Genomic DNA, 14,396 nt, shown 5'->3' with positions numbered 1-14,396 from the left:
GGAGTAGAGGGTTTTGCAAAATAGCCCAACTTGCTGCTTTAATGTATTCCTTGACGGAAAAGTGCTAATCTAAAAACGAGCAGCTTATTTAGAAAGGCTGAGAAAGAACATGAGCAAAGTTCCCATCAATCAGGTGGAACATGCTTTGGCAGCCTGTTCTGCAGAGGAGACAGCTCTGATTCCCCACTGTGGCAGATGTCTGATTGCCAGAACTCTTCCCACTGTTGGTACTTGGTTCCAGTTTTCCTCTTTCAGCTTTCTTCGACAATAACAAAATGCAGCAAGGCAGATTTTTTTTTTTCTTATTTATTTATTTAGATGCCACACTGTGACAACTGATGGAAAATAGTTTGGAAATGCAACAGTGGCTTTTTTGTTTTCGTAACTCAATCCGTTTTTACATTTGATCGAATGAGACAGAAGCCATGTTTTTTCCAGGGAGAAATCTTAACACATGTTGCCTTCTAAATATTAGGGTTAGCTAACATTTGATTTTAGTCGATCTAAATTCTAAGATTTGCCATCAATCAGAGTAAACTATTTTCTGACAAAACCCCTGACAGTTATTCGTTTGCTGGATAGTAATTTACATAAAACAGCTCTTTAATTACGAACGAAATTACTGCAGATAGTGAGAAGGCTTATGTCTAAAAACGCAATGGGAATTCTCAATCATCTATTTAATACAATGCAAGAACAAAATGTTACCCATGCATTGACGGCATGTTGGCAAAGCGACAGCCATTACTGTGGGTCATTAGGGTGATCCAAAGTGCCACAGTGATTGTTTTAAGATTTTTTCCCCTAAAATGTTTACAATATGCTTAACTGAAAACAGACTCATTTGGCCCCATCATTCTATTAGTAGTGTATCAAACCAAAGGTGAGCCATTTTGGGCCTTTACACCGCATTTTCATTTTAGCCACAACAGCTGCAAAAGTAACAGCTGTAAAAACAGGTTTTTTCTTTCTGCATATTCTGAAGATGAACTTTGAACATGCTTCCACACTTTACTGAAGTGAAGCATCTAATACTGGGGAATTTTTTAGAATTTTTTTTAACCTCTTCTAGGCTTTGGAACCATCTTAATTCATTGTTGCATGGATGCAAAAAGGTCTCTGAAACATTCATTTGAGTTTGTGTCTATATTGACACGACAGCTATCATGCACTTGCTGCAGATTTGTTGGCTCACATCTTGTAAATAAACCTCTGGTCCTCTACATCCCAAAGAAGCTCTATCAAATTAAGATCTGGTGACTGTGGAGGTCAGTATGATACAGTCAACCATTTTAAAAATATTAATCTTTGTGAAGTTGTACTCTATATTGCTTGAAGTAACAATCCATTATGATAACAGTCATCATAATGGAGTAGACATGGTTAGCAACAGGAAACAGGATGCCTGTGGTTTTTAAACAATGCTAAATTCTTACAAAGGAGCCAAAACAAATATTTCCCCCCCACATCATTACGCCACCACTGGCAGCCTGAACTGTTGACAAGAGGAGCGACATTAGTATGTGCAGTCCCGTACCTTGCTGGGTTGCTTTGGCTTTGGTTTGATGCTGATGAAGACGTCCAGCTGCTCCATTAGTGCCGTGATGCACTGAGGTTCCACCTCGATGTCCTCTTTGATGTCAAACATTAATACCAGAGGCAAGCAGCCCTGGATAAAAGGAGGAAAACAGGATAAAAAAACAAACTGCAGCAGACCCTTTCACACTGTCGGGAGCACGACGACACTGCTTAACACTATGGTTGCGTTTTATGCCCTATTTGTGTACTAAAATTATACACTTTCTCAAACGAGCAGTAAATTGTCTTTCATACTCTGCCATTTATAGACCGATATGTTAGCCATGCCGATAAATACGAGTTTCATGGCGGCATTCGACCCGTTGCAGCCTTCGGGAAATTCCGGCAACTTAAATCTCTTCTGCACGATCACCACCACAAGCACCACAAAGATCTGTATTTTGAGCTGAGATCTGGATGGCTCTCCGATTGAGAGTGGGTGTAATTAGCAGCAGAGTATATAGAGCCAGGCCGGCTCTGACAGGGCCCTCGGACCGGAGCTGTAATCTACCGTCTGGCCTACAGGCAGCAATCTATGGAGGCCAAAATCACAAAGCCATAGGTCTGCGGGTAGAAGTCTTCTCCCGCTCCTGCGTCGTCTTCTTTCTCTTTCTACCCTCCGAGTACTCCTCTTTAATTCACCTTCTCTGTTTTCCGTGTTCATCACCCCTTCTATTACTCCTTTACTTTTCAAGCAGAGAGGGATCGTCTTGTGTGTTCTCTGAAACAACTCTGGCACTCCCTCAGCGTCTTTGGGACCAACTGGGAGACCACAGACAAAGAAAAGCAGCTTTTCTCGAACAACTACACCGCATTACGGATCTCCGGACAACAACCCATTCGCTGTCTACAACAGAGAAGTCCTAACTAGTTTAGCAGAAGTTCAAGCCACTGGTGATTAAACAGCCATTACTTTTACACATCTCTGAAATAGACTTCTTATTATACACCAAAGTAATTTAGGAAAGAGTAGCCTCAGTGGTTGAGGGCAACAAGACAAAAATGGCCACTTAGCATTTTTGGACAAAATGAAAAAAAATTATGAGGTGCTACTCTTGATCCAACACATGAATGCTAACGGAGGATTTTTGTGAAGCGGAAACATGCGGATGAATTCCAGCTACACGCAGGCCAAACCCTTATCATTAACTCTAACTAGAAAAGTATGTACGCGGACAAACCATGAAGCCCCGAAGCCAAACTAATTTAGCCGGAGTCCATCCTGCATGCAGGTATGTAGACCCTACGATCACACAATCTAAGCTTGAATCGGAAACAGATTCTCCTTTTGTCCGATCTGAATATTTCAACAGAGGAAGAAGAGCCAAGCAAACCTCTCTCAAGGCTGCTCGCGACCCATGAGCCAATCATGATTCACATTGCGACTCCCCCCGCTCCCCTTTACTCGATTTAAAAACCACGCATCACTCAAACACACCATGATAATGTAAATGAGACAGAAGCATCCATAATAGCTACCACAAAGTCAAAGGAATCTGTGTATGTAAGGAATATGCTACCACTAGCATCCCCTAACCACAAAACAATGTTTAGTTTAAAGGAATCCATCTCAACCATTGGATTGGATGTCAATTAAAAAAAGAAATGCGAAGAAGACACACACCATGAGATACTGCCGCGCCAGGCAGACGGATTCGATGGTGCCCTGAATGTAAACGGTGGATTTCTTCTGGGGGCCGTTGGGGTCGGGGAAGTGGATCTGGGCTCCGGTCCTCTGGGTGATGTGCTTGATGTTGCTGCCGTTGCGTCCCTTCATAAAAAGGTGGTGCTGCGGCGCGATGTCGAGGTGGGTGGTGATGGAGATGGTACTTGCCAGACTACCGGCCAGATGTTCCAGCAACAGAGCTGTGCCTCTCTGGAGAGACAGGGGTGACGAGGTGGTGGATTATAAACAGAACTACTTAACAAGACAAGAAACTTTCATTAATTCTTATATGTACCACAGACACATTTAACTCCTACAGTTGGTGGCAGAGATTATGCTTTCTCAGTCTTAGTGATATAAAAATCAATAAATCTTATCTAATGAGTCAATTTCAGTAATTCAACCCAAAAATGAAGGTTGTATTATATGGACTCATTACACGATGACGTATTTTAAGCATTTATGTCTGTTAATTTTGATGATTATTTGCTCAAGATATTGAAAATGTAAAGCTCAGTTGAGTATGTCCAGTGCATCCGGAGAACATTCACAGCACTTCACTTTATCCACATTTTGTCAAGCTACAAAATGTGCTTGACAAGATAGAGTTCAATTAATTTCCTTCCTCAAAATTTTTGAACACTTCTTGAATATAATGCTACAAGCTTAGCACATCTATCTCTAGGCAGATTGGCCTATTCTTCTTTGAAGGGAGGGCTGTGCCGCCATTTTCAAATGTTGAATCAAATTTAAGTTTGGATTTTGGCTTCTGAAACACTCCAGGACATTTGTAGAGTTATTCTGTAGATTTGTGCCTCAAGACAATCCTGTCTTCAAAGCCCAATTGTCCTTTGTACAAAGCAAATTGCACATATTGATACTGCAATGCTGAAATATTTGTGATATACTGTGCAACCCTACGCTTGATGCAAAACTTAGCAGACTTATTCTTTGGTGCCTCTGTGATTTGTCTCTTAGCAAGTCTTTTCCAGTGTTTAACAGGAATCCACACACTGTGGCCAGCAAATGAGAACAACCCAGAGCGTTTTTGGCAAGAGTCTAACTGAGCTCCGAGGGTCTCACACTACCACACAACATAGCTTACATATTCTTATGATCCTTTAACCTCCATCTGGCACGTTTCCCAAGCCCTCAGACCCAACCCATCAGACCTACCCCAAAGTCGGGGATAATTCTTGCATTCACTTCCATTCGTTGCAATGCGATTACAATGTAATGCATTAAGGCTGTTCGGCAAAATATGATTTGAGCCAGAAGAGATGCATAAATGTGAAACAATGGGTAGTAAATGCTGATATTTGCAGAAAACAATGACTGGAACAACAACCTTTGTTCCCAGCCAAATGATTAGTTAGTAAGGTTGTTTCCAATTACTGAAAGGAAAATTTAACAAATACATTGGAAGATCAATGAGCCATAAGAAAATCTGTAAACAATAGGAGTCGAACTAAATAAGTACAGATTTTAAAAAACCCCAACAACTATTCAGTCAAATATGGCTGCATCTTTTACCATATAAAGACGTCTTTATTTCCCATTTAGAGTAGATTTCAAAAGTATCCATATCCCTTTAACACAGTTCCAACAACAAACTTAAAAGTATTTTTTATTATATGTGAAAGAGCAACACTAAGTGACACACAGATGCAAAGTGGAAGAAATACTTTTTTAATGGTTTACAATATAAACCATTGTTTTGTGGAAAGGTCTAAAGTAGATTTAAGTTTTAAAACAATATTCCAAGCTTTGAACATTTTGCTGGGCATGGTAAAAATAAAGAGGCAAAACTGCAAATCTGACAAAGCATATTTATCCAATTAAACTGACTGACTGGAGAGCATCAACTAGGGAAGAGACCAATGACAATTCTTGAGCTGCAAAGATATAAAGTTCAGGTCGGAGAATTGTAGTAGAATTGATGATAAGACAGATGGCTGAATTCTGGGCAACACTAGAAGAAAACCTTTAGACTGAGGTGGAGGCTTAACCTCTGGCTGAATAACAACTTTAAACACACTCCCACAATGAAAGCACGGTCATATGGTACAATGAAATCCTGAGTATATGTGGGAAAACCTGAGAGCTGCTCCACTGTTCACAGCAGGAATACACTGACCAGTCCCAGGTGTTGGGTCATGGGCCCAACCACAACATCTTCAATGATTGATATTGACAGTCCCTGGTCAAACTCAGCTCCCAACACCCTTTGAACATCAGTTACGTGTGATTATTTTATCCATACTTGCACAAGAGATGCAGTTTGACTTCTTGTGCATCGTTTGTATGACTGTGTTACCGTTCTAGCCGTTCTAGCCATTGAATTTTATGACTTTAAAAACAAAGCACAATGCTTCTGAAGCTAGAGAAAAACTTTTTCTGCAGGATTTATCTGAACACAATAATCTGGGACCACAACTGAATCATCACCAAGTCATATCAAAACAGAGTAAGCACGTTAGTGTTAGCTTACCACTGTAGCAGAAGCGTAAACGTCTTCTGCTGAAGACGTTTACGCTTATGAAAGACTGCGACTGTAGATGTTAAGTCTTAAATATATACTTATAAAGCTAAGAGCTTTTTAGGTGATGCAATATAAGAACATTTCAACCAAAATAGTAGATAAGCTAAAATGTTTTTGCGTGGCAATGTAACTATTAATTCAGTTTGTTCCAATTTTTGATAATTTGTACAATCAACTGAGGTACAAGTTCTTCAAAATAAAACATTCCTTAAAAAAACACAACTAAAAACCAAAAAAAAAAAAACTCCCAGAAACATTTGCAGCCAACAACAAGACTGGAAGACTTTGCTCACCTTTACTGCGTTGACATTATTCTGTGAACCACGAATGACTCCGGTGGCCCTGTAGAGACGCGTCGGGGGCTTGAAGGAAACTGTGAGGTTGTACGTCTGTGAGATGTGCTGCACAGTGGGAGAGCTGGGGTCTGACTGCATGATGGCTGGAAGCTCGAAGGACAGCACGAGAGGTAGCAGCTCCTGTAAGGCGAAGGGATGACGGGAATGATGAAAAGCAAACCAGCAGGTCAAAACTATCATTGTTTTATTCCAATGGTGAGCTAAGAACTTGTAGCTGGTAGATTATGAAAACTGCCAGAGCCACATTTTGCTAATACAGACTAACACAGGTGGAGTAAAGCAGCTTGCACCACAACACACCAAACAGACTTATAATGACCAATGGGAGAGGAAGTGACACAGCAGGGATAGGGTGATTTCTGTTCATGTCGGAGACTTATGACAGCTGACACACAGACAAAACAGCCAATTCCTTTAGCCAAAGGTGGAAGAACTTCACATCCAACTGTCAGGTCAATCCAGACAAAACACTGCAATAAGAGTGAAACTGCAGAGCTCCTGAGTCCATTAAATATTATGGCTGCAGAGCTGCTCAAAATTAGATTTACAATTCTAACAAACATCAGCAGTCGTTAGCCTGGTCATTCTCACACATGTATGAATAGAAAAACCTTGCATGGAACCATGAGAGGTCAGTATCCTGTTCAATGTATCAAACACATCCCTCAAGTGGAATAGAGGCTGACAGGAAGGCTACACTCATGCATACACATGCATATGCATGCATGAGGGAGAAATTACACTGGCTCACATCCATGCGGATTCAAACTGAAGGGGATACAGAAATACACACTGACTGATGAATACGTACACACAGTTATCCAAACACTGACTTTTTGGGCAGAGCGCCACTATGGTTTTGGCTGTCAGTGAAGGGCAAGCAACATGAATTGCTCTGACCAAAGAAATGTATCCCTGATCACTCCCATATGCGCTTGGCCTTACATTTATATCACGTTTCAGCGCTCCCTCTCTGAGGGCTCGAGAAATTTAGGTCAGGATGGAAGGATAAGCAAGAAAAGACAAGCAGTGAGCAGCAGGAGTCAGGCGCTGAATGAAGAATAGACCAATTTTTACTGTGGAGCTGACTTTAGCTTTTTTTATTTTTTTTATTTTTTCTCCTCCAAAAGCCTACAAAGCAAACAGTTGCACATGTATCCAATCAAAGAGTACTGCTTTAAAGGCCTTACTTCTACTGACGCGACGGGGAAAAGATGAAGAAAAATGAAAAAGTCTTTGAGGTGAAGCAACTGGGCGAAGCTTTCACCGCCTGCATGTCCGTTCCACCTTTGAATGAACAAGTGGCTTGTTACAAGAGCTGAGCCCGGATGGCTTTAGGAAACTGGCTTTATGTCCAAGAATTTAATAGACATCACGTGTATTGTTAAGGCATAATAAGGAACCATTGATGATATTTGGGTCAAACAGGGACAGGAGAAAATACTGTGGTGTTCATCACAAATTCTAGCACCACATTATTCTGATTGTTGAGGACAAAAAGTAAAAAGACAAAAAAAAAAAAAAATCGGCAAATGTTTGACAGGAGAAGTGGCAGGTCAGTGAGTTTTGGTTCTACATCTGAACAGGAGCATTGTTGGTTATATTTACTAAACCATCCGTCCATTTTCTATATTCCAATTGCTCTTGAACGGTCGCAGGCCGCCACTCCATCCCATAAGATAAATCACTAAATCATTTTATTTTTTAAAAATTCCATTTGGATTAACAGCCATACACATGATTTGGCAGAAAGCCCAATATGTCACAAGAATTTTCTACAATTGTTTTGAGTTTTATTGATGCTTTCCAACATGTGACTCACTAGAAACCTTTAGATGCAGCCAATTTCAGGAAGTGTTATTATTCTCATAATTATTCACTGTAGGACAGTAGATAATTATTGTACACAGTTTAAAAAATGTGTAAAGTTTCAGAGAAATTCAGTCAAAAATTAATATCTTGAGACTGCAAGTGAAATTCTTTTATGTTTGTTGCTTTAAGGCTAAACTGGTTTTAGCAGAGATTGACAAGCAGAAGAAACACAGGAGAATGAGCAAGACAGCCAATCACTGTAACATACGCAAATAATATAAATGTCTCTGTCCAGGTGTACCACTTATGTTTTCATTGGTATTTCTATGGATTTAACAAATAAAACAAAACAACACAAACAACATTCTGTTTCTAACTACATTAATTTCTTCCTTGCTGATGTCCAAGAAGCATTTTGTTGGTAGTGTGCGGGATCTACACCTGGAGGTTTTAAAGACATGGCAGATATGTGTTTCCATCCATTAGCACAGTACAAATTTTGTGTTAAGAATATTAATTTTTTTTTTTGTTCAAATAAACTAAAACACAGAGTACCTGTTATGCTTTAGTTTATGCCTTTAACATTTTTGGATAATTCACAGACTTTTTTTCTTTGGGACGTTCCAAAATATTTTTGGAATGTGTAATTTTAAGCTTGTAGGACTCCAGACCAAGACGAGATATATAGGATTATAAATAGAATTACACATTTACATCTTAGTAGCAGTAGTAGTAGTAGTAGTAGTAGTAGTAGTAGTAGTAGTAGTAGTAGTAGTAGCAAGCCTCTCCACTGCAACGAGCAAAAAAGTTTACATTACTTTTTTTTTTGTTCTGGATATATAATAGTATCTGATGAGATTATGGGGTGGTATAAAATGCAGCATACTCAGCACTAAGTGGGTTTTTTTTTTGCACGTTTTATGAATGTGCAATTCCCCTCACTGCACATTTATAAAAGAAAAAAATAGAACATTCAAAGCCCAACTTACAGATACATTGTTTTTTTTTTTCTCTTTCTAATGCCGCCCTGGGCAACCGGCAGTGTAAAAGAATAAATACATTAAATAAGCAAAAGAGTAAGTAGATTTAATCATTTTGGAAGTGTGTCATAACTGTTTCAGAATGGGTAAAAACCTGAAACAGAAAAAAAAAATCAAACTTTGGTTGGATTTGCATGAAATATTCTTCCTTTGAATGCAGCAAGTTTGAAGAGTGCCGAAGTGACCTCCCGTGACTTACTCTGCAGCACACACTTCACTCACTCGGCTGTTTTCACAGGCAAACTCAGCACTGTTGGTTCTGGTCAAATCGCAGCGGAGGACCATGTTTGCCGTAGACACAAATGTAGTGATGAAACGCAGCGAGAGTTAGGAGAGGTAACAGAGCCCCCTGAAAACCAGCAGAGGTGGTCCTCTGGCCACTAAAGCTGGCTTCCAGTCAGACCAAAACTCAAGATGAGGAAAAGGCGAGGAAACGGACGGGTGATGGACTTGCCAAAAAAGGAGAAGGCTCTAACTTTTATTTTACAACTGATCAGAGGAAGGGGTTAGAGAATGAGGTAGGCTGAGTTGAGACTGTAGCTCTTCTCTACTTTAGTATTTGGTAAAAAAGAAAAAAAAAAAAAGAACAGAAATTAAGGCTATTTTTCCTTATTCTTAGTTGCAAGACTTTTGAAGCAAATAAAAGTATTGTTTAAATTATTTTGTACTTTTATTAAATGCAGGAGTTCTATTAAAACATGCTTTGTGCTGCATATTTACAGACAAGGTAAAAATGTAGTTCGAGTTAATTGAGACATTTGTCATATATTTAATTTCAACAAAAGTAAAAGAAATATATATGTAAGAATAAATTAGTTTTTTCGTAAGTATCCCAATGGACAACTGAGATGCATCTTTTGTGTAAATTAATTTAATTTTTATTTTTTTTAAACTCAAGTGCTAGCTCAATAGATAGATAGATAGATAGATAGATAGATAGATAGATAGATAGATAGATAGATAGATAGATAGATAAATAAATTTCACTTGAGTTTTATTTTTACAAAAGTTATCTATATAGATATAGATCAAAAACTATCCAAACTATCCAACCGCAGCATTTTTTGTTTTGAATCTTACAGACAGTTTCTGGGCTGACTCAATCGGATCAATATTTTTCTATTGCTAAGAAGCAAACATTGATCAGTACCAGTGCTGTCAGGTTTGGTTTATATTTCTAGCTTGTTCTTATCTATCCTAATTGAGGATGTAAAAGAAGGACTTTAGTAATGTCAGTATGAAACAAAATTATAAATGTAACATTAAATAAACAACATAATCTAACCTAAATGCATTTTCAGTATAAGCTAAGAAAAATAAGTGGCACACTTTGGGAAAACATCATGGAAATATGTTGCTCTTTTTCTCCCAACAGAAACAGTAAAACTTTGCTTCATGAGGATAAAAAGCATAACCTTTCACGGGTGTAAGGAATGAGGAATTGCCATTTAAAATTCAGGGTGGAGTATCCCCTTTAGGCAAAACTGGCCGATCTCCAGCAGCTTACCCTTATTTTTACACGTGCTGCCTCCACGCCTGCTGGCTGCCCTGCGATAGACACCTGTTAACAATAAAAATATGAAAATGGGTTAGCCAGTTTTGGCCGCAATCAAAACTTGATAATGCCAGAAATGCAGTGCATCAATCTGTACAAAGCTAATTCTTTCCTGTAGGAGCTTCAATAACTGGCTACAACTCAAGTAACTGAGTTTTTCAACAACAAGTCAATGAGATTCAGAACAGAGGAATTACATTTTCAACAGCATTTTCAGAGGACACGGGTAAATATATATTTTGAACACTGGTATTTATGACTAAAATACAAAAATAGGTTGAAATTCATTCTAACCCGATTGATAATCAAACCCTGATAATCAATTTTGAAATGTAGCAAAAAAAAATTTTTTTTTCTTAATATAGTTGTTAAGTACAACAACAGCCTAAGTCCCACTGGATTCTGTCAGAGATACAAAACAAACAAACAAAAAAACACATCATTGATTTATCAACCAGTCTATATCTCATTATCAACACCACCATCACTCTCAGTATTGGGAACATATCAGCAAGGTTCAGCTGAATCTGAAAGTGTTCGGCGTCAGAGGAAATTCAAAGGAGAGTGCATAAAGGGGCCTAGCCCTGAAGGGAGTCGTCTTGCTGCTAATCAGCCAATGCTTGCATCATCAGAGAACAACTGGAGGGGATTGAGCACTACATGAGATCAGAGCAATGAAAGGATTAACGGTGCCAAACATTCAAACTGTACTGGGCTGCAGAGATCAGACTTGAACTTTTTAAATAATGGACAAACTTCCCAGTGGGTTATACAATGACGCATTGGAGACTAGCTGGTAAAAGACGCGAATGTGACGCTTGGCTTAGTGCTACACTTCGGCAGGAAGTACAGCAGGATCCAGCCGGTCTCCTTCTGTAACTGCCAGTATTCACAGGACACTGTACAGACACCGTACAAACGATCCAGCCGGGTATCTTATGTCAATTAGCATAGGAAACAAAAGCCTACACTCACAGATTGACCCACTACGCCTGGAGAATCAATCATTATAAGACGACAATTGGTCTGCGCTATCGGATGACATTTTTGGCTCATGGGATAAAAAATGAGCAAGTCTCAAACCTGGTTGCTTTTCTCTGCCTGGTTGTTCCTGTTTGAGTCAGGAAAATGGATATGGCACCCCGTCTCCTCCATCACCCTCTTGATGTTATTCCCACCTTTGCCGATGACATGCGAGTGCTCTGTGTGGGAAACGTCCATCTTCAGCGTCACCCTGTTGCTCTAATGTGCAGAAACACAGAGGTGCATAGTGTAGAGAAGTAACTTTGAGCTACATATAAAAATTACATGTATTTATATACACAGCATTAATGCAGATGATCAGAAACACCCCTAATTCATCTCTAAAATAAACTTTACTCCAAAGAGATCTTATTTCAATTTCCGTTTCTGCTAAATACTTGCATAAATTAAATCAGAAAAATGAGCAACATGAGGAGGATTAAGAAATCAATCAAATATACAATATTTGAGTCAAATCTAATGGACTAAAACAACCGTTTAGTGACAAAACATGTAAAAGTGTGCAAACAAAACAAAATCTGCACAAATACATTTTTTTCTCTAGGAGGCGCTACAGTGCAGTGCTCCAGATAAGCAAAAGTCTGTGTTGCTATGGCAAAGAAGCTACATACAAACACTTAAATCCATGACAACATAGATATAGGAGCATTGGGCATGACTGGAGACTAGTCAGTGTGCAATCTGTTATTTGCACTGCAGTAAAATACATTTAGAGCCAAAAAACAAAAAGAGTTAAACTTTACCTTTGTGTCAAGGACAGACATGATTCTGTATTTAGCTTCCCTCACGTTATCTCGTTTTCCACACACCTTGATGTGTGGATCTGAAACAAAGAGACAAAGCGTTGTTATTTAGTGGGAAGGTGTTGGTGCCGATAAGGACTAACGACAGAATGCGAAAGAAAGAGACAACTTAAAGCCCATTCAACAAAAGATGGCTGCATTTATCAGCAAATTAGTGAGCTTAGGAGAAAAGCTCTGCACGAATAATTGCTTTTTTGATATGTGCAATCTCGATGAAGCCTGCAAGCAGTCAGACGGCTCCCTGTGGAAGTGGATTTATGCCATTTGTCGCTCTTTAGAGTATGTTAAAAAACTGCTCATGTAAAGCATTGCAAAAACAGAGTGACATCTTGATTTTCTGCACATCCTTGTCTTAAAACCTGGGAAGCTAACTTAATTATTTTTCCATCTGTTTTTTTGTGCAATTTTTATTTTATTTTTTTACCAATTTACAATGGCTGTTGTGTGAACCCAATAATGACTTGATTTTCATATTTTCTTCCACAACCAATCACTTGGAAGAAAATAAGGAGACAAAAAAAGATTACCACCAGCTTAGATGTAGCTGACAGAAAGTGGAATATTTTCTAAATTTGCAAGCAGGCATTCATAAACACCTGGCTGTGTGGTTGCGGTTTTATTAGTTGCTTTGTGCAAACGTTTGCACCTGAGTATTCCAAGATAAAGTTCAAAAAGAGAGGCTACTGGTTTCTTTGTATCATTTGCAACAATATTACACAACACATCTAATTCCAGAATAATTGCAACACATCCACAGTGGGCTCCGTTACAGCAGGAAAAGTAAACTTGAGGACTCATGCATTGTTTATTAATGTACGGTTCTGCTTTATTACTAAACACAAGGATAGCTTTTGATGGAATCTGAAAGATAATGAGCAGGAAATATCTGCCAACCAGATAACAACATGGAGGCCACAAATAGAGCAACCTGGGCTTTTTTAGCACCTTAACATAGGCTAATCATCTCGTGCTATGCTGAATTAAATTTGTAATTCATGCAAAAGGAACAACGACCAAGTACCGAGTTCAACTCATGGACATGCTCATTAAACTGAGTTTTGTGTTCTTCTATTAGCTGTAGTCAATAATCACAAAAATTAACAGACAAAAATGTTCCAATGTGTAATTAGTCTACATGAAATCTGACTTGTTTTACTTAATGATGATAATATTCTAATTTATTGCTCTTGTAGATGTTTCGAACATAAGAGCATGCAAACAGAGAAGAAGAAGAAGAAACAAACAGTGTTCCCTCAGCTAAGAAAAAAAAAAAATCCCCAGAAGAGAGATTGTAACGATTCCCAGGTAAGGCTCAAAACTGGCAAATTTCACACAAACATAGACCCATAGAAAGAGGACAAATTACTCTGCACCCTTACAGTCCATTTGCTCATGTTTAAACTGTGCTGAGTAGCAGGAAGCTCACCAAAGCCCCTTTTCCGGGAATACCCCTCCCAATGTAGACAAAAACACCCCAGGACTCAGATTTACAGTACGAGCTGCACACCAAGCTCAATGAATCACATTTATTGGTTTAGCTTCACAGTTGCATGTTGTGAGTCTCAAAGAGGGCAGGACTGGTGAAATCTCCAGGACGGGTCAGAAGACTGCAAAAGCACACATTTCATCAAGAATATGAAAAAACACATGAGTGAAATCATAAAGCAGCCTAAGTAGAAAAAAAGAAACGCAAAGGGGGAAAAAAAAGTGCACAAAGAACCAATGGAGACTTTTCACAACCTCACTGCTGATTCCAGGCAGTTTTCCCATCACTTGGCTGTTGCTGTAAACAACCAAAAGCTCTCAATTTCCTCCCGCAAAACTTACTGTGACCATTAGGGGGAGTCTGGCTCCTCTAAGTGTCCGCCAACTAACCTGCAGAGCACATCTGGCAAACATTAGCCAGCCTAAACGAGTGTTGCAGTCGTGATGTAGAACACCCCCGCATTTCTGGAGTGCGTTAGGTAATTTTTTTTTTCTCCCCCTCTTCTCTTCTAAGG

The 14,396-nt window shown here is 39.1% G+C and overlaps 1 protein-coding gene across 1 annotated transcript in view; it reads right to left on the bottom strand.

Annotated features, from left to right (window-relative positions):
• LOC122842125 (protein bicaudal C homolog 1-like) overlaps nt 1–14,396 on the bottom strand; it is a 67,423-nt gene that overhangs the window by 13,291 nt on the left and 39,736 nt on the right. Inside the window, exons 4-9 of the mRNA XM_044135720.1 lie at nt 12,337–12,416; nt 11,633–11,791; nt 10,502–10,555; nt 6,080–6,262; nt 3,203–3,454; nt 1,538–1,669 (exon numbers count right to left, since the gene is read on the bottom strand). Coding sequence (XP_043991655.1) covers nt 1,538–1,669; nt 3,203–3,454; nt 6,080–6,262; nt 10,502–10,555; nt 11,633–11,791; nt 12,337–12,416 — 860 coding nt within the window. The remainder of the gene's footprint in view (nt 1–1,537; nt 1,670–3,202; nt 3,455–6,079; nt 6,263–10,501; nt 10,556–11,632; nt 11,792–12,336; nt 12,417–14,396) is intronic.

This window comes from Gambusia affinis, linkage group LG13 (assembly GCF_019740435.1).
Source record: "Gambusia affinis linkage group LG13, SWU_Gaff_1.0, whole genome shotgun sequence".
Taxonomy (NCBI): domain Eukaryota; kingdom Metazoa; phylum Chordata; class Actinopteri; order Cyprinodontiformes; family Poeciliidae; genus Gambusia; species Gambusia affinis.
The sequence above is the reverse complement of the archived record's forward strand: the minus strand, read 5'-3'. Positions and strand labels throughout refer to the sequence as shown.